General features: G+C 38.7%; 1 protein-coding gene across 1 annotated transcript in view; it reads left to right on the top strand.

Annotated features, from left to right (window-relative positions):
• The window catches only part of LOC149148541 (uncharacterized), a 263,172-nt gene that overhangs the window by 111,954 nt on the left and 132,135 nt on the right, over positions 1-19,083 (top strand). The window contains 8 exon segments of the mRNA XM_089442207.1: positions 95-327; positions 6,615-6,787; positions 7,099-7,238; positions 7,343-7,444; positions 7,568-7,706; positions 7,805-7,891; positions 7,993-8,031; positions 8,033-8,155. Of these exon segments, the coding sequence (XP_089298333.1) occupies positions 95-327; positions 6,615-6,787; positions 7,099-7,238; positions 7,343-7,444; positions 7,568-7,706; positions 7,805-7,891; positions 7,993-8,031; positions 8,033-8,155 (1,036 nt within the window).

Raw genomic sequence — 19,083 nt, 5'->3', positions numbered from 1 at the left:
TACTTTTGAAGTACTGTAAGCTGTTGTGCTGATTTTAATCTGTTTGGCAGATTACAAGGGTCTGTGCATACTTTTCGCACAATGCCTGTATATGAGATATTTCTAATCTTCTACCAAATCAAAAGCTGGAAACTAGAAACTCATTACATTCTGTGGGAGATGGCACCAGCAGAGGGTCTTTTGTGACATGTTCTGCAGACGGTACAATAAGGTTATGGGATCTTGCTTTAGGGATGGACACAAAAGAAATTCATCAGGAAGCCCCTGTATTAGATTCAAAATCGACTAATATTTATTGCAAGGACACACTTGGTGTCATATATTCAGGTAAATTCCAGTTATGGGAATTCTGTTAAACCATGTTTTAAGAGTATATCTGGTGCCAAATAATTTTGACTTGATATTTTATCATACAAATAAAAGCTAGCCAGTATTGCCAGAATCTATGTTACTTCAGTTATACTGCGCTGCAAGTGCCTTTTTATTATCTATTCTAATGTCATTTTCTTAGTTGTGAATTGTGATTTCTGCAGCAGAGGCATATCATGATCAATCATTTAAAATGTTCTTAGTTGATGAAATCAGCACAGTTGAATGATGAATCCTTTTTCCTATATGTGCAGAAGAAACCCTTTATTTGGCATATCTTTACAGGGTATCTAAAGGAAAAATCATCCTCTTGATGCCTGTTACTGCAAAATCTAACACCCTAGTGCTAGTCCATACTAGATCCCCGTTAACAATGGGATCCACCACCACTGTCACCTTAATACTAATCTCCCTGCTGTTTTGTGGGTAGACATTATCCCCACAAGGGAGGCTTCCCAGGCAGATTTTGGAGATTAAGTAATCCAAGGATTTTCAGGCTAGATACCTTCCAAGGATTGTGCTATATAGACACTCCAAAATAATATTCAAAATGTATTCTTTGGGTGAAATGAAGTAGCAATTAAAGAACTGATTGCTCATCATAGGCCTTGGAGATTCTCAAACAAATCTCCAAATACATGCTACTTTGAATTTAATGATTTACCAAAGTATAAAATGATGGAGAATGGAGTATCAGTGCCTTGGCTTAGTAATGAATTTATGGGCATATGGAAACAGACAAGGTGCGAGTCAATGATTGAAGACATTGGATGGGGTGGGCAAGCGAGGAGGATAACTTCTCAATATAACACTAGCGACTTTCCAGAGTAGGAGATTTAATGTCAGGGAATTCATTCTAGTTTTCTTGATGACAAATTTTGATATGTGATGTAGCATTTATTAAGAAGACTCAAAAACCCTAATTCAAAAAGTATAGCAAAATGGAAGGTACCTTTCACAGTAAGATTGCACCATTCATCCAAGCATCACTTTGTCATGCCAAAGAAAGCTCATCCATACGAAACATATCTTCTCCAGGACACTTTGTTGAACTTGAAATATCCAAAGCCAAACTTTTTTACAATGAAAAAATTGCAGAAATTTCAGAGCGCTGTGGGATTTCTCCTCCAAAACTCCACGAGGAAATGAGACGAAGTGCACCTCTATTTATAGAGGAGGTTCTCAACTTCCCTCATGATAAAATAATAATCTTCTGAGCTAAAATTCCTAAATTAGCCCAAGGAGGGGCAAAAAGGCCCTTTCTACAAATTAATGTAAAATGGGGCTTCTAACGCGACATGTGCAAATTTAGGGGCTCAAGACTGTCAAAAGTGACTCCTTCCTCAAACGAAGGCTTGGTGGTGAAGAATGAAACCTCCAAAGGCCCTTAAACTACATAAATTGTCTCATAAGCCTTCAAATCTATCATCCATCAACTCCCAAGCAACCTCCAATGTGGGCACACAAGCCCCCAAGTAGCCTCTGGGGTGGGCACAACGGCTTCCTAGTGCATACTTCAGCTCCAAGTTATCACTTGAAGTGGTCATATGAACCCTATAAAAACCAATGAATTTGCTTCTCCATCGAGCAATACTCCCTGCCCTACTTTTCATCACATTAGATTAAGCTCAGCTCCACAACAAGGACTGTTTTTGGCTCCAAAAATATCCTTATTGAAAGGTACTTTAAATTAGGGGTCGACTCCTTTAATAAAACTTGTGTCAAAGTGTCCAGAGAGGTTGACTCTTTTTTTTAATAGTATTCCAATAGCACACATCACTCACATTAACTTACTATTTTCGACCCTCTAAATGGTCAGGTCGCTCTGCAATTTTTGGTCTGCTGTAACCTATGTGACTGGATATACCCAAATATGCCGCATGTCAGATATTTTGCATGTCGGACACAAATACATGAGTAAATGTGTTAGACATGTGCTTGGCACTATTCACACTACATAGGATGTGCCAAACAGGTGTCTGAGATGTGCCCTCAACATGTCCCAAAATATTGACGAATGTCTTGTGCAAAAGTGGCCTGCGGCCCATAAAATCACACTTTCCCCTTCTTCAAGCTCATTTCACTCACAGGTTGGAGGTCTAAGAGATTTTGGAGTGCAGCTAAGGGTTATTATGCAGTGTTAGAAGGGATTCCAAGTGTTGGGTAAGTGGATTTGTCCACTAGTCTTCAAGATTTTTCTTATAACAATTCATTTTTTTCTTTGTTTTACAAAAATCATTCCTCAACCATCAACGACAGATGGAAAAGAGATTAGGAAAGGGAGAGATGCTATCACTGATGTTATCCCCCCCCTTCATTTTCATTAGGGTCGTTTATTGTTCCATCTATTGGAAGTGGGGCTGCAACAACAACTTCAAATGCTAAAATAACACTAGTTTAGCAAGACAACAGGCTCAAGAGAAAATATATCCATTGTGGAAGTATGTTACAAGAGATCCAGGGGATCAAGTTAAAGGGAGGAGGAATGTTCTTTGGACATGTAGTTTTTGCTATAGTCAAATTAAGAACACCTACGTCTGTGTAAAGGGCCATTTGTTGGGCACACTTTCTGGACTTGGAGTGTGTCTAGGAGTGAGTGCATCCAAATGAATAGAACTAGAAAGATTAGCCAATGTTGGCTTGGGGATGGAGGCAGCAACATGTAGGAAAACTAAGAATGAGGATCCTCTTTCATTCTAGAGGAAATCATCATTGTAGCACTAGTTGTATGCTTGAATTTGTATCATCATCATGTAAATGTTTTAGTTTCTAAATTCTAAAAGAATTTGATTCTTTGTCTATATTCCATATTTATATGTTTAATTCACTAATTTGTTATGTTTTTCATCCAAATGAAAAGAACTAGAAAGATTAGCCAATGTTGGCTTGGGGATGGTGGCAGCAACATGTAGGAAAACTAAGAATGAGGATCCTCTTTCATTCTTAGAGGAAATCATCATTGTAGTACTAGTTGTATGCTTGAATTTGTATCATCATTATGTAAATGTTTTAGTTTCTAAATTCTAAAAGAATTTGATTTTTTTGTTTATATTTCATATTTATATGTTTAATAATTAATTCACTAATTTGTTATGTTTTTTCATATATATATATATATATAAAAGTTCATTTTTGTATGTTTTTTTTTACTAATTTGATGAAATTATACATACATACATACATACATGTCATCCGTGTCCCATTTTTGGGGTTCACTATGTCTTGTGTCAAATTCTCGTATTTCCGTGTCCTCCACGTCTTGTGTCATCATTACAGGTGATTTAGTTTAGAAATTTAAACATTGTTAACTGACTGATGACACAATCTTTTTCAAATAGTTTTCATAATTGGGGTCAAGATATTTTGATGGACGTCTTTCAGATCTAAGACCTGAGCTGGTGATTTGCAAAATCAGCTTCCAAAGTGTCCTTACCAATGTTATCGGAATCAAACTTGTGATCGATCCAAAAAACCCTTTGAACCAGGAAACGGTTGGAAACAGACAAAAACATGTTTAAAAACCGGTCGACCAAAAAGACATAAAATATTCAAATTTTAAAGAAAAGCTTATGTATTCATGTGACTCCAAACACAGAAATAAGCAAAAGTTAACATAACCAAAATAGCATCGAGTGCAATCCATCTCAGAACCGAAAATATATCAACAAACTGGCTCTAGATAGCCTCTAACATCCAAAAAAATCCTGCTACAACAAATACCTGCATATCATCAAATCATTGCCGATGTTGGGATCTTCATCATCAATACCACCCTATATGCATTAAAATAAGATAGAAAAAATGTAGCATGTTAAGTCAAGATTTTGTTTGAGTGATTGGTACATTTTTAATAGGAGCATGATAGAGGAGTTCGACAACCAATGCCACTAACATCAAGGTACATAGAGGGCTTGGTTCTTTTAATTAAATACTAGTTCTATACCCTTGCACATGACAAAATCCAATGGAAATATTGCAATCCCCCCAATCCTGAAGTCCTGAAAAACTATTAAGTTTGCTAGATTTTGAGTGAGATCTAAAATTCTACTTTCTCCATATGAAATCCAATGAGGTTGGAACCACTCTCAAACATCCTGAGTCAGTTCATGGTAATGTTAAAAATTTATATATCACTTTTACTTTAAGAATTTAACATTATCATGAATTGCATAGCAATAGTACAGCCATAGGCTTGAATATTAGGCTACCTCACTCAAAAATGATTGTTTTTTTTTTTTTTAGTTGTGTTTGGAACATCTTTGGTCACATTGTATGAAACCATCTGGTTCAGCACCAAACTGGTTGGTTTAGTGAACTGAACTGGCCATTTCCAGTTCCAAACATCGAACTGGACTGGTTTGAGATTCTTCATGATAGAATGCTTAATTGATGGCCTGCCTATCTAATATTAAGTAAAAAGTATGTCACATCATATAGCAACAGTTCCATTGATTGCATGTGCAAGGCAACAAAAAAAATAGACAGACAAAATATAGTTAGTAACCATCTTGAAGCTAGAAGAGACATGCCATTTTAATATTGTGAAACTGTTGACAGAGAATGAACGTTTTTCCTTTGACTTGCAAATGCATTGTTCTCTTTTTAGATCCAATCAGGAGCTAATGTTACAATTATAGAAACTATGTTAATGTTACAATTATAGAAACTATGTTGATATTTTCAAGTTTATTGGTTTTTGTCATTTCTATTAGTAAATTTTGTTTCTTTTCCCTTCCACCATGACAAATTTGAGGGACGCTACATATTTTTGATATTCGTATTTGATTTGTATTCAGGAGTTCGACAACCAATGCCACTAACATCAAGGTACATAGAGGGCTTGGTTCTTTTAATTAAATACTAGTTCTATACCCTTGCATATGACAAAATCCAATGGAAATATTGCAATCCCCCCAATCCTGAAGTCCTGAAAAACTATTAAGTTTGCTAGATTTTGAGTGAGATCTAAAATTCTACTTTCTCCATATGAAATCCAATGAGGTTGGAACCACTCTCAAACATCCTAAGTCAGTTCATGGTAATGTTAAAAATTTATATATCACTTTTACTTTAAGAATTTAACATTATCATGAATTGCGTGACAATACTACAGCCATAGGCTTGAATATTAGGCTACCTCACTCAAAAATTATTGATTTTTTTTTTAGTTGTGTTTGGAACGTCTTGGTCACATTGTATGAAACCATCTGGTTCAGCACCAAACTGGTTGGTTCAGTGAACTGAACTGGCCATTTCTGGTTCCAAACATCGAACTGGACTGGTTTGAGATTCTTCATGATAGAATGCTTAATTGATGGCCTGCCTATCTAATATTAAGTAAAAAGTATGTCACATCATATAGCAATAGTTCCATTGATTGCATGTGCAAGGCAACAAAAAAAAATAGACAGACAAAATATAGTTAGTAACCATCTTGAAGCTAGAAGAGACATGCCATTTTAATATTGTGAAACTGTTGACAGAGAATGAACGTTTTTCCTTTGACTTGCAAATGCATTGTTCTCTTTTTAGAATCAATCAGAAGCTAATGTTACAATTATAGAAACTATGTTGATATTTCAAGTTTATTGGTTTTTGTCATTCCTATTATTAAATTTTGTTTCTTTTCCCTTCCACCATGACAAATTTGAGGGACGCTACATATTTTTCATATTCGTATTTGACTTGTATTCAGAGAAGGGAGTGACTTGACATACTTGACACTGTAAAAAAAGAATAGAAATGTTGGAAATATGAATAACAAGGAGTATAGACTCGAGATACTTTGGCATTCTAGATGAATATAGACTAGTATTCATGATTATGGTGAGTATTATTGGATAAACTTATTCTGCAGAATTATGCTAGTATTGAGCTGAGTACTTATCCCAGGGCTGTGCTTGCCATACTCATGACTTAATCATAATTGGGAGCATGGTAGCTATAGGCTGCTAACAAGAGATTGCATGATGCTTTTTACAATATTGTTTTAAATGAAGTTTTATAATGTGGTCCATAATTCTAAATTTTATACGTAGATATGGTAGAAACAAGATGGCACATGTGAAAGGGTTTTTGATTAATTGATTTTTCTATTTTCTTGGGTTAAGTCTTTTATTAGTGAGTTCTGTTTCTTTGGGCTTGAGTTATATCGTGATTAGTGGGAATATCACAATAATTTTTCTCGTGTTGATTGAATCCTCAATATGCTTAATATATTGACAATTCATTATTTTTTGTTGGAGAGATAAGTGGGGATCCTGTCAAGAAACAGTTTGAGTCAGAAAAATCTGTTGATCTAGCTCAAGGTTTTCGCTCATTAGCTGTTAGTGGAGATGGAAACTGCCTGGCAGCTGGGGATTGCAGTGGCAATCTACATGTTTATAATCTAAGTACACTTGACCTAATAAGCTTTCAAGTAATTTTCATTTACTTTTTTCCTGGAATCTAAAATGAAAAATTCTGTATTTGTTAGCGTTTTACTTTGAACATTTTTGGTCAAATGGATGGTAATCTGAAAATTTGTTTTGTAGGATCTTACCTGTAATTGCTATGTCTGTTTTTGTTTATATCTCTGATGTTGTGTACTTTTCAATGTACCATCCAGAACCTTTAGAGATTTGAACTCTGCATTGTTAGGTTAGGGTGTCAGCAAGTAAAACTTCCTGATTATGGCACCATTTGACAGGATGGTCACTATGTCCTGGAACTTCTTGGATGATTTGGCAGGAAGCACATGATGCAGAGATCCTTACACTGAATTTTAGCACAGTGAGTGGAAAGACAACTGCTGGAAAAGGATGCAAAGATCATTGCCTTTTAGCTTCTGGCGGAAGGGATAGGCTGATCCATGTTTATGATGTTGACAGGTCAGATTGTTTGTTTCACATTGTGAAGTTTGTTTGATGTAAATTTTCACATGAAATGTTCTTTGCCTTGTAAGTATGTCTAAACCAAATAATCTGGATGGCAGGGGATTTGATGTTATAGCAACATTGGATGATCATTCATCATCCATAACAACTGTCAAATTTGCTTGTAATAGTTCAAAACTGTTGAGCTGCAGTGCTGACAAGTATGTTGCCTATTATTCTTCTTATAAAATTACTTAGTAATGCAGGTTTTTTAGCATTCTGTTGTAAATCACGACTTATCATTTGAGTATTCCTTTTTTGTTTGAATGTCTTGCTTTCTGCAGATCTGTTGTTTTCCGCAATATTGCAACAACAGGTTCTGGTTGCAAGAGTATACGTTATCACCAAGAAGTTGCATCTAGTGGCACTGTATATGACATGGATATAGACCCTACCAACATGCTTGCTGTAACAGTGGGACAGGTATTTTCTGATATTTTGTTGGCCAAGTCGTTTTATTGGCTGTTTGCTCATTTGCCATGGCCCATAAGGAATATTTATATAATTTGTACTCTTATCAGGATAAAAAAATAAAGGTGTTGATCCTGACTACTGCTAAACCTGTAAGATCATTCAAACAAGATGGAAATATTGGTGAGCCAACTAAGGTACTGTCTCACTTCACTTTCAAGTTTCTTGTCTATTTATCCAATAAATGTTCTGGCTACTAAAACTCATTGGTGTCCTCCTATTTTCGCACGAATTGTAGGTTTGTGTGGATCAAAGTGGAAGCTAGCTTATTTGTTCTTTACACAGACAAATGCTTGCGTATTTATGATTTTATAAGTGGGGAACTTGTAGCTCATGCTTCAGGGCACGCTGAAGTGATTACTGGAGCAATCTTTATGGCTGACTTCAAACATGTGATATCTGTAAGTTTGTATCATAGGAGTGTTGATCTGGTAAAAGGAAAATAATTGTACTTTTGTTTTGTTTTGTTTCATTTGGAATAGTTTGTCTACATTGATTGAAATTTTAAGAATTATAGTCTCTACTTTGCCATTTACATTGTCGGCCATGCGATGGATTTGCTTGTCAGTGTCTTTATTTTTATTGGATACTGGACTTCTATATCATGCAAGGTACTAGTAATGTTAAAATTGGAAACGAGGGCCAAATTCCACTTTGGACAGCTCCTTTGGGAATATTATTGCAGCATTGAATTCCTCTTTTTGAGAGGACCAAAATCAATCTAAATATCGTCAAATTTGGATAAGGAAAAGTGGGTTTTTGAATTTATGTTTTCTCACGTAAATTATCAAGGTTGGCTTCTCCTCTATGTCGACTCATCAAGCCCTATAGTCATATCTCTTCACCCCCATTGAATTGTTGTTAAATTTGGACAACTAGGTCCAAACTCCATGTTCTGATGCTCAGATTAAGAGGCTAATATTTTTGTTGGATTCCTCTTTCTGAGAGGTGTAAAATCCATATAAAAATAGTCTTAATCCGATGAGCATAACTTATATTTTGAATTTATTATTCTTAATAAATTATATGTGCAAAGGTCAGCGAGTTTTGTAATGTAGGCTCACATGCCCAACAGATGTGTCACACACCCTCATTGATGGATATATATATACCGGAAAAGTTGGAGAGAATTTGATCACAACACAACTCACATCTTCCTCTCTCATCCTAAAAAGTACGAGCTACCTGGAGGACGAATTTCAGCCACACGTGGGAAGGACGAAGAGGATTTTTCTGCTGCTAGGGTTTCTACTGCTAGGGTTTCTGCTGCTAGGGTTTCGCAGAAGTTTGACCAGCGTTGACTTTGGTCAACGCTTGGTCCAAACAAGCTGAAAACTTGTGGGAGGTTCGATTTTTGAAGGCCATACTACCTGTCACAAAAATCGAGGTCAAAGGGTTGACCGTTTTGCTGCTGCGTTGACTTTTAGCTTGCTGCCCCTGCGTTGACTTTTCAGGACAACGTTGACTTTTGTAGAACTGACTTGGGTTGACTCATCTACTGGTTGGAGGGTTGTTGTGACACATGCTGGGCTGGCTGACCAAAGGAGACTTTGCTGGTTGAAGCATCCTGTTGACCGCCGAAACAAACACATACATTTTTCTTGTTTCTGATTTGTCTTCTGTAAGATCTGCTTATATGTTCTATCTGCATTTTGCTTATCTACTTGTATGATTGCTGTGAGAAAAGTGAAATTGCTCTTAGCATAGAACATCTACAAAAATTTACATGGTATCAGAGCTGAGGTGAAGACAAACTCTATCTATAGCAATCATCATCGAAGGAAATGGATTCCTCTAAGCTTGAATTCAGGGAGAATGACAAGCTGACTGGAAGTGATGACTTCCATGCCTGGAAGATGTTATTAGATCTCAAATTAGAAGATCATGATCTCCTAGATCATGTGACAGGGAAGATTCAAGAACCTCCATCAAATGCCTCTGCTGCTGTTAAACACAAGTATAAGAAGGGAGAAATCAGAGCAAAACTGCTGATCAGGGAATCCATAAATAAGAGTCTGGTTGCCTACATATCTGAACTAGGCACATCCAAGGAGATGTATGACAAACTGATACTTATGTTTCGAGTAAACAATGTGAACCAAGTGCTATTCCTCAAGAACAAGTTGAAGAATATGAAGAAGGGCCGAGACGAGTCTATTCAAACTTTCTTTATGAAGTTGACCGAAACCAGGAACAATCTGCCAGCTATTGGGGAGACAATAGCTGATCGTGAGATGGTTCTCACCGCACTTGGAGGACTTCCATATGAATGGCAAGTATTCACAACTACCATTCTCAACAATAATACCATCCCTAACTTTGATGAGCTTCTGTCTAGATGTATGCAAGAAGAAACAAGGATGAAGGAATTTGATAATGAAAGAAATGCTGCCTATGTTGCTCATTCCCGAAAGAAGAACTCTGGTGGTTCCAAGGACAAAGGAAGGACTAAGACTCAAAAGAAGAAGGGTAAATGTTTCACCTGCCATAGGACTGGACACTATGCTAGAGAATGCCCCTTCCAGAAGAATTCTCCCGATAGTGACGACAACAACAACAACCGAAGGAATGGGAATCAAAGAAATGACAAATCCAAAGGAAAGAGGAAGGCTCACTTTGAAGGAAACCATCCACCTTCTAAAAGGACCAGAAATACCAGGTATGAGGAGTCTAATGTTGTTGATAAAAGAAATGAGTATATTCTAATATCTGCTCTCTCAGCTGCATCTCCGCCCGACACTATGGATGTCTGGCTAATCGATAGTGGTGCCTCAAGAGTCAAGACACATCACCGGATTCAAGGAAGCACTTTCTGACATGGTTGAAAGGGATACTAATCTAGAAATTATCCTTGGGGATAATGCCACTTATCCTGTGAAAGGGACCGGGACTGTGACCCTCCACTTGTCTCAAGGACAAGTCCTCCATCTACAAGATGTACTCTATGTACCCAAATTGAAGAAGAACCTTGTGTCTGTATCTGCCATGGAAGACAAAGGATTCAATGTAACTTTCTCTGATGGAAAGGTACTCATGTGGAAGAAGAGCTTCAAGGAAGCTATCTCAATTGGTTTTAGAGTTGGCACACTCTACCAGGTTGGAGGGAGTCCGTTGGGAGCTATGACTTGTGATACTATCCGTCAAACCGAACTATGGCACCGAAGATTTGGACACCTTCATTACAAGGCTCTTCCCGAAGCAAGGAAGGTGGTGACAGGGATGCCTGATTTTGGAAATAATCATAAAGGTGTATGTAAGGGCTGTGCTGAAGGAAAACATACAAGGGGACCTTTCCCCTCAAGTGTCACAAAGACATCTGAGATATTGCAACTGGTCCATTCTGATCTTTCCGGTATGTTGCCTGTAACATCCCTGGGGGGATGTTCTTACTATATGACATTTACTGATGACTTCTCTCGCAAAACCTGGATATACTTTTTGAAGAAGAAGGATGAGGCTTTCATGTGGTTCCGTACCTTCAAAGCCTTGGTGGAAAATATGACCAGAAACAAGATCAAGATTTTGAGGACTGACAATGGCACTGAATATGAGTCAAATGAGTTCAAAGACTTTTGCAGAGAAGCTGGCATTAAGAGGGAGACTACCACTGCATATACTCCTAAGCAGAATGGTGTTGCTGAACGCAAGAATAGGACTATTGTGGAAGCTGCCCGTGCCATGCTATGTGACCAGGGTCTTCCAAAGTTTCTGTGGGGAGAAGCTGCAAATACTGCTGTGTACATTCAAAACCGATGCCCTCATTCCGCTTTGGACTCCAAAACTCCCGAAGAATTTTTCTCTGGTAAGAAACCTGATGTCTCACATTTTAGAATTTTTGGATGTCCTGTCTATTTTCATGTGCCGAAAGAAAAGAGAAGTAAGCTGGATGTTACTGGGAAGAAAGGAATGTTTGTGGGCTACAGTGAGACTTCTAAGGCATATAGAGTCTATGTACCTGGTCAAAGGGAAGTAGAGATAAGCCATGATGTCACTTTTGACGAAGATGCTTCCCTGAAGAAAGTAGTAGATCTTCCTAGATCTGAAGAAAACCATGAAGAAAGACCTGGAAATCTGGAAGAACCCCAGGATGAGACTATGCCTGATGTTGAAGGGCCAATGGACCCTATTGATCCTTCCCCTTCTCTAGGAAAGAGGCCATCATGGCTCAGGGACACCCTCGAAGATGCTGAGGGTCATGCTGCCCCAAGAGGAACATTCCGAGAAAGCAAGAAGCCGTGTAGATACCAAGGGTATCTAGCTGCCATGAGTACTATTATACAATCTGAACGTGGATCTTTTGAAGAAGCCATCAAGCATCAAGTCTGGAAGGATGCTATGCATGAAGAATATGAGGCTATTATGAAGAATGATGTCTGGGATGTGGTCCCGAGACCGAAGGACAAATCTGTTGTCACCGCTAAATGGCTCTACAAGATTAAACATGGATCTGATGGGAGTGCTGAAAAGTTTAAGGCAAGATTTGTTGCCCGTGGCTTCTCTCAAAAGGAAGGAATTGACTATGACGATATATTTGCACCTGTGGCTCGATATACCACCATCCGATCCATCATAGCCCTTGCTGCTACGCAAGGATGGAGTCTTCATCAGATGGATGTCAAGACCGCTTTTCTGCATGGTGCAATAAAGGAAGAGGTGTATGTAGAACAACCTCTGGGATTTGAAGTTCAAGATCGAGACACTTATGTCTGCAGGTTGAAGAAAGCCCTCTATGGGTTAAAGCAAGCACCCAGAGCTTGGTATGAGAGGATGGATAGTTACTTGATGAAGCTGGGCTTCACTCGAAGCAATGCTGATCCAAACCTTTACTTTAAGGTTGAGGAAGGAAAGCCTCTCATTCTAGTGCTGTATGTGGACGACCTCTTCCTGACAGGTGATGACCCTCTCATTCATCAATGTAAGAGGGAGCTTGCTGCTGAGTTCGAGATGAAAGACCTAGGACTGATGCACTATTTCCTAGGTCTGGAGGTCTGGCAGAGACCTGGAGAGATTTTCCTTTCTCAAGGAAAGTATATTGTGAAGCTTCTGGAAAGATTTGGGATGGTGGACTGTAAGTCCGTGTCGACACCAATGGAACTCAACTTTAAGAAGTTGAGTGGCAGCGCTGCAGGGCCTATCTTGGCCAATCCTACTGAGTATCGTCAACTCATAGGAGCTTTGATGTTCTTAGTGAACACCCGTCCGGACATATGTTTTGCAGTGAATACTTTGAGTCAACAGATGGTTGAGCCTCATCATTTTCACTGGGTTGGTGCCAAGAATCCTTTGAGATATCTTCGGGGCACGATAAACCATGGGCTGAGATACACTGCCGGGAGTGTGATACTCCGGGGATATACTGATGCCGATTGGGCTGGCAGTGTGGTGGATCGTAAGAGCACATCTGGATGCTGTTTCAATCTTGGTTCTGCTTCGATCTCATGGATGAGCAGGAAGCAGAAGTCGGTGGCTTTGAGCACCGCGGAGGCCGAATACATTGCTGCTAGTATGGCCTGTTGTGAAGCAGTTTGGTTGAGGAAGCTCTTTAGTGAGCTGTTCCAACATGTGCTAGATACCACTGTAATACTCTGTGATAATCAGAGTGGGATTCATATGACTGAGAATCCTGTGTTCCACGACCGATCCAAGCATATTGATATCAGGTACCACTTTATCCGGGATATGGTACAGCGAGGCACCGTAAGGCTCGATCATATAGGAACTGATGAGCAGGTCGCGGATATTCTCACTAAGCCCCTGGGGAAGGTCAAGTTCCTAACCTTCCGTGAGAGTCTTGGTGTCATGGAAAGACCCTATGATGTGGGTCCTGTTGGACGATGAGCTCTGGGAGCTCTGGGGGGCTTTAGGGATAGCTTCTCGGAGCTATAAGCACTCATAATGCTTCTGCCCCACCCTTGTGATTATTGAGCTGGTTCGCCACTCATTTAATCTGTGCCCCGTATGCATCCTACCCATTGAGTTCAGGGCTCATGGGAAGTACCTCTCATTTGGCCAATGAGGCGTGGAAAAGCTAGAGACTATTAGCAAAGACTGATGGACGCATCAGAGATTTCCGTACTCTCTATCTAGGATGGCATGGTCCAACCACTTGATCTGGGATCAAGATTTGTGAGGTCTGGGACCTCTGGACTGATTATGTCAGTGGGGGAATGATGTCTTTGTGACTGACCCACTTCTGTTCTGAAATAAAGAAGCCAGCAAAGCAAGTTTCGGCGGGATGACTCACGATGTTAATTGCACTAATAGATGGAGTTCTCCCTAGTTGAGAGGGAGTGTTAAATTTGGACAACTAGGTCCAAACTCCATGTTCTGATGCTCAGATTAAGAGGCTAATATTTTTGTTGGATTCCTCTTTCTGAGAGGTGTAAAATCCATATAAAAATAGTCTTAATCCAATGAGCAGAACTTATATTTTGAATTTATTATTCTTAATAAATTATATGTGCAAAGGTCAGCCAGTTTTGTAATGTAGGCTCACACGCCCAACAGATGTGTCACACACCCTCATTGATGGATATATATATACAAGAAAAGTTGGAGAGAATTTGATCACAACACAACTCACATCTTCCTCTCTCATCCTAAAAAGTACGAGCTACATGGAGGACGAATTTCAGCCACACGTGGGAAGGACGAAGAGGATTTTTCTGCTGCTAGGGTTTCTGCTGCTAGGGTTTCGTAGAAGTTTGACCAGCGTTGACTTTGGTCAACGCTTGGTCCAAACAAGCTGAAAACTTGTGGGAGGTTCGATTTTTGAAGGCCATACTACCTGGCACAAAAATCGAGGTCAAAGGGTTGACCGTTTTGCTGCTGCGTTGACTTTTAGCTTGCTGCCCCTGCGTTGACTTTTCAGGATAGCGTTGACTTTTGTAGAGCTGACTTGGGTTGACTCATCTACTGGTTGGAGGGTTGTTGTGACACATGCTGGGCTGACTGACCAAAGGAGACTTTGCTGGTTGAAGCATCCTGTTGACCGCCGAAACAAACACATACATTTTTCTTGTTTCTGATTTGTCTTCTGTAAGATCTGCTTATATGTTCTATCTGCATTTTGGTTATCTACTTGTATGATTGCGGTGAGAAAAGTGAAATTGCTCTTAGCATAGAACATCTACAAAACTTTACAATTGTGTATATAGAGGAGCCTTCTCCCCCATTTTGTACACATCAACTTGCTGGAAAATATGTTTGAGGTAGCCGTTGTCTTGGAGGTCGAAGGATTGGTTTTGTTGTCACTCAGTACATTATGAGTTTTCAGTTGATCAAAGTTGACAAAGAGCAGTGAAGTTTGAAGCCATCTTCTAGACCATAGAAGCACTCAAAGCCAAATCCGAACCTCCCCATTGTATAGTGCTCAGAACGAGTTTTCCAACGGTATATGGAAGTCTGAAAACAGACTCCTCGATCATAAATTAGAGCAGAGTGAAGATACCCTTCCAAAGCCAGAAAACAAAGGAAAAATGGCTAAGGGTCAGGCTCATTGCAAATCGCAATTGCGGCCTTACTGAAGTAGTGGCAAGGGAAGATATCAGAGTTTGCGATTGGTTGATCGCCGATATCGCAAATTTCAAGACGACGAGCCATTGCAAATCGCAAATTAGGGCTCTTCTGAGGCAATGACAGGGGTAGACAGCAAAATCTGCGATTCGTCGATCGCCGATATCGCGAATTGCAGATCAGCGGGCTTAAGGCATGGCGTATTAGCAAATTGGCGATCGACGAAGCCCATTTATATCGCAATCGGTAGTCGACGTCTACAATGGATCACCCTTAAGGGAATCACGGGAGGAATACGCTAATAGCGCTAAAATAGCCGAGATTCGGGCTTATAGTGTTAAATCGTCGGGGAAGGCCGAAAACATTTAACAAAGGAAATCGACGAAAAAATAGGGACAGATGAGCGGGGCCATGTGGCGGAATACCGTTGGTCCTTATAAATGACATGGTAGCTGACGACATCATGACGTGGTGGTATGGAGGACACATGGCACTCAGATTTGGCATTTTCAGGGGTCCTAAGGGGGCATTTCTGGGTGACACGTGTCACCACTCACAGGGTGACACGTGACAGTGATGACATCACCCATTGCAAATCAGCGATCAACGATCGCGCAAGGCAAGGTCCCTCCTCCACCAAAGTCCCCTCCGACTTGCTATATGTGAAGATCCTCCCAGACGCGATATTTTATGCATTATATCTCATGAGGATTTCGTGTCCAGACTGTCGGCCAACACTATGAAAGGAGGTAAAGGGTTCTCTCTCTCCCGTATGGTGATTGCGATACCTTTGGTGGGCCCAACCCCGTAGATCGGCGATCGCAAGGGTCCAGAGGAAATATCAATGGCAAACATCAGAAATTGCCGAAGTGCGGGATTTCATGTATTAAAGGAAAAAGGCCCCCGGACAGGCTTTTAAAGGCTCTAGCGCCTTCGGGCTAAGCACCTGGTTCAAGACCCTGGTCATATGAAGAATATTATAGAAAGGGGCCGAAGCAAAGGGGCCTAAAGGGGATTGAGACTCACATGTTTCACAATGTTTTAGTGATAGGGGCCAGCATCGGAAAGTCCTCTGTATTACACCATAAGTGCATCACAGGCATATCAGTGCACCGATAATCTCTGTAGTCAAAGCATTACCTGATGTCTCACCGGAGTTTTTCCATTGCATTTCCTCGCTAAGGATTGCACTGATAACATCATCAAACTTTAAAGTACTAGATCCAGAGACAGAGTTACAAATGGCCATAACTAAACCATTCCAACTTTCTGGAAATGAGCACAGAAATAACAGAGCCCTAACTTCATCATCAAAAGTTACCCCTACAGAACTTAACTGACTAATAACTATATTAAACTCATTTAAATGATCAACAACAGATCCACCTTTTGACATCTTCATATTAAATAAATGCTTCATAAGAAATACCTTATTTGAGGCCGAGGGTTTTTCATATAGTTTGGTCAATTTCGACATTAAACCCTTTGTTGTTGTTTCCTTTGAAAAATTTTACGCTATCGACGCCACTAGGCACAACCGTATTGTTCCTAGTGCCTTTCTGTGGAGAATATCCCATTTTGTTTCTATCATACTCGTCGGCTTCTTTGTCTTTTCGCCCAATGGTTGATACAGATTTCTTTGATACAGATAATCTTCCATCTGCATCTTCCACAACTGGTAGTTTTGGCCGTTAAATTTTTCGACCTACATCTACCATTTTCCGCCATTGCTCCCACTCAAACCAGGAACCTTTCTCTCCTGCAAGTTTATCCAAAAAAACCTCTGCTCTGATACCAGTTGTTAGAGAATTATATATTACAGAGCAATGGAACACATAAAATATTGAATAAATATAAACACAGAAAACGCATAAAACAAGAAAGACACAGATATATGTGGTTCACCCAGTTTGGGCTACGTCCACAGAGAAACAACCAGTCCTTCCTTTTATATTATCCAGCAAATTGAAGAGATACAACTTACAGTGGATCCGTTGTAATTTCCTCTCTCGCTCTCAATCTCCTCTCTCTTCCTCACTCAGAATACAGATATACATAAACGCAATACAATTCCCTCATATATAGCGAGGGGTTTCCTTCTAGGGCAAAAATCCTAAATAAAACATAACTTTTACCGTCAAATCTCCGCCTAATGAATGGTCCAGATGGACTACGAAATTACAACATTTTACAAGGCAATTTTACATCTATTCTTAGCTTCGGTGGCACTGCGCCCGATTCCCCCGCCAGGGGGGGGGCTCCTGATCGGGAGCTCCTAACGGTCGCAACCGCCCCCCCTGACCCCCTCTGTAGCGAATATTTTATGGGCGGCAACGAACTGGGGTCCAATGCGGTGATACCTTTGAATACAAAAGATAATCAGGCTCCACACCCAACAAATGTATTATTCCATGAGAAGACTTGAGAAAGTTTCATAATTTTCATTTAACTTTTTTGGATGATGGCTTCCTCTACTGAGGAGATGGTGACTTTTTTTTTTGATTTTACCATTTGTATATTTATGTAATTTTTATAAAATTAATGGAAGATTTTATGTGTTTTTTAATAATAATGATTATAAAAAGATTGTTTTTCTACTTAATTTTATTATTTAAATATTTTATGTATTTAAAAAATTTAATTATTATTACACTATAATGGTAATATGTATCTTTTAATTTGATATTGATAAATATATTTCACATGTGTAAACTTAAGGCAACTTTCATAATTTTGTGGAATTTTTAGTTTTTTTTTTTTTTAAAATTCAATATTGATAGATATATTGCATGTCTAGTAAAGCAAGTCTCAGTTTCATTTTCACAGATATATAATTAACATGAAAGATATTATTTTTTTATTAATAATATTAAGTTAATTTTTTATTAAAAAATATTATTTAGTTTATTAGTTATTTTATTGGAATAAAAAAGCATTTAATATAAGTTTGATAAATTTTTTATTTTTTATTTTTATTTTAAAATAAGTTTTCATATTGTGAAAAAGATATCCGCATTCCTCCAGCCTTTGACATGTCATCGTACTTGCTAAATATGTGCCACCAACAGCTTCCCAGGCATGGGATGGCAGTGGCAACCGAGTGAAGCACCAGTTCATGTGTATTGTCAGGTGCTCTGGGAACATAAAGATAGAGTAGACTACACAAGGACCGGCAGGGTGCGTAGCACGCTCGACTAATAAGGCCGCCATCGGCTAGTGAGATTAAAAAAAAATCTATTCATTTGAATTAAATATTTTTATAATTTTAATGTAATTTTAAAAAAATATTTTACAATTTTTTAAAGGTTAAAGTTTTAGTTCATACTCAAGGTTATCTAATTACTATTCAAAATTTCTAAAATATTCTTAATATAAATTTAGCTATTTGGAAAACAAAGTTAAAAAGTTTTGTAAACTTCTTCATTCACATGGTTTAATTGAGTTATTTTAGTGATACTCTTCTTACATTCTTATATAGTATAGGTAAATGAAACTTCATATGATTCCCATTCTCAAAATCACCTAGATCACCTGAGTTTGTTGAGGCTCTAGAACCTATTTTGGTTCATATCCACTTGTATAAATTGAGAGCATATGAGGCATGTAAGTATGTAAAAGTGTGAGAAATGAGAGGCCAATCATTGAGCGATGATTTCCCTGTAAATATTTTTAATCCCCTGGGCTTTAATATATTATTATTCTTGAGGTTTGTATTATTAACATATTGATGTATTAATGGTTTGTAATGTATAATATTAATGTATTGATAAAATTGATTATATTAATGTGTTAATGGTTTTTAGAGAATTAATAT

The sequence above is a fragment of the Pinus tabuliformis genome, chromosome 9 (genome assembly GCF_031772625.1).
Source record: "Pinus tabuliformis cultivar Carrire ecotype Pingquan chromosome 9, CPIR1, whole genome shotgun sequence".
Classification (NCBI taxonomy): domain Eukaryota; kingdom Viridiplantae; phylum Streptophyta; class Pinopsida; order Pinales; family Pinaceae; genus Pinus; species Pinus tabuliformis.
Note: the sequence above shows the minus strand (reverse complement) of the source record. Positions and strands in the feature narration are given on the sequence as shown.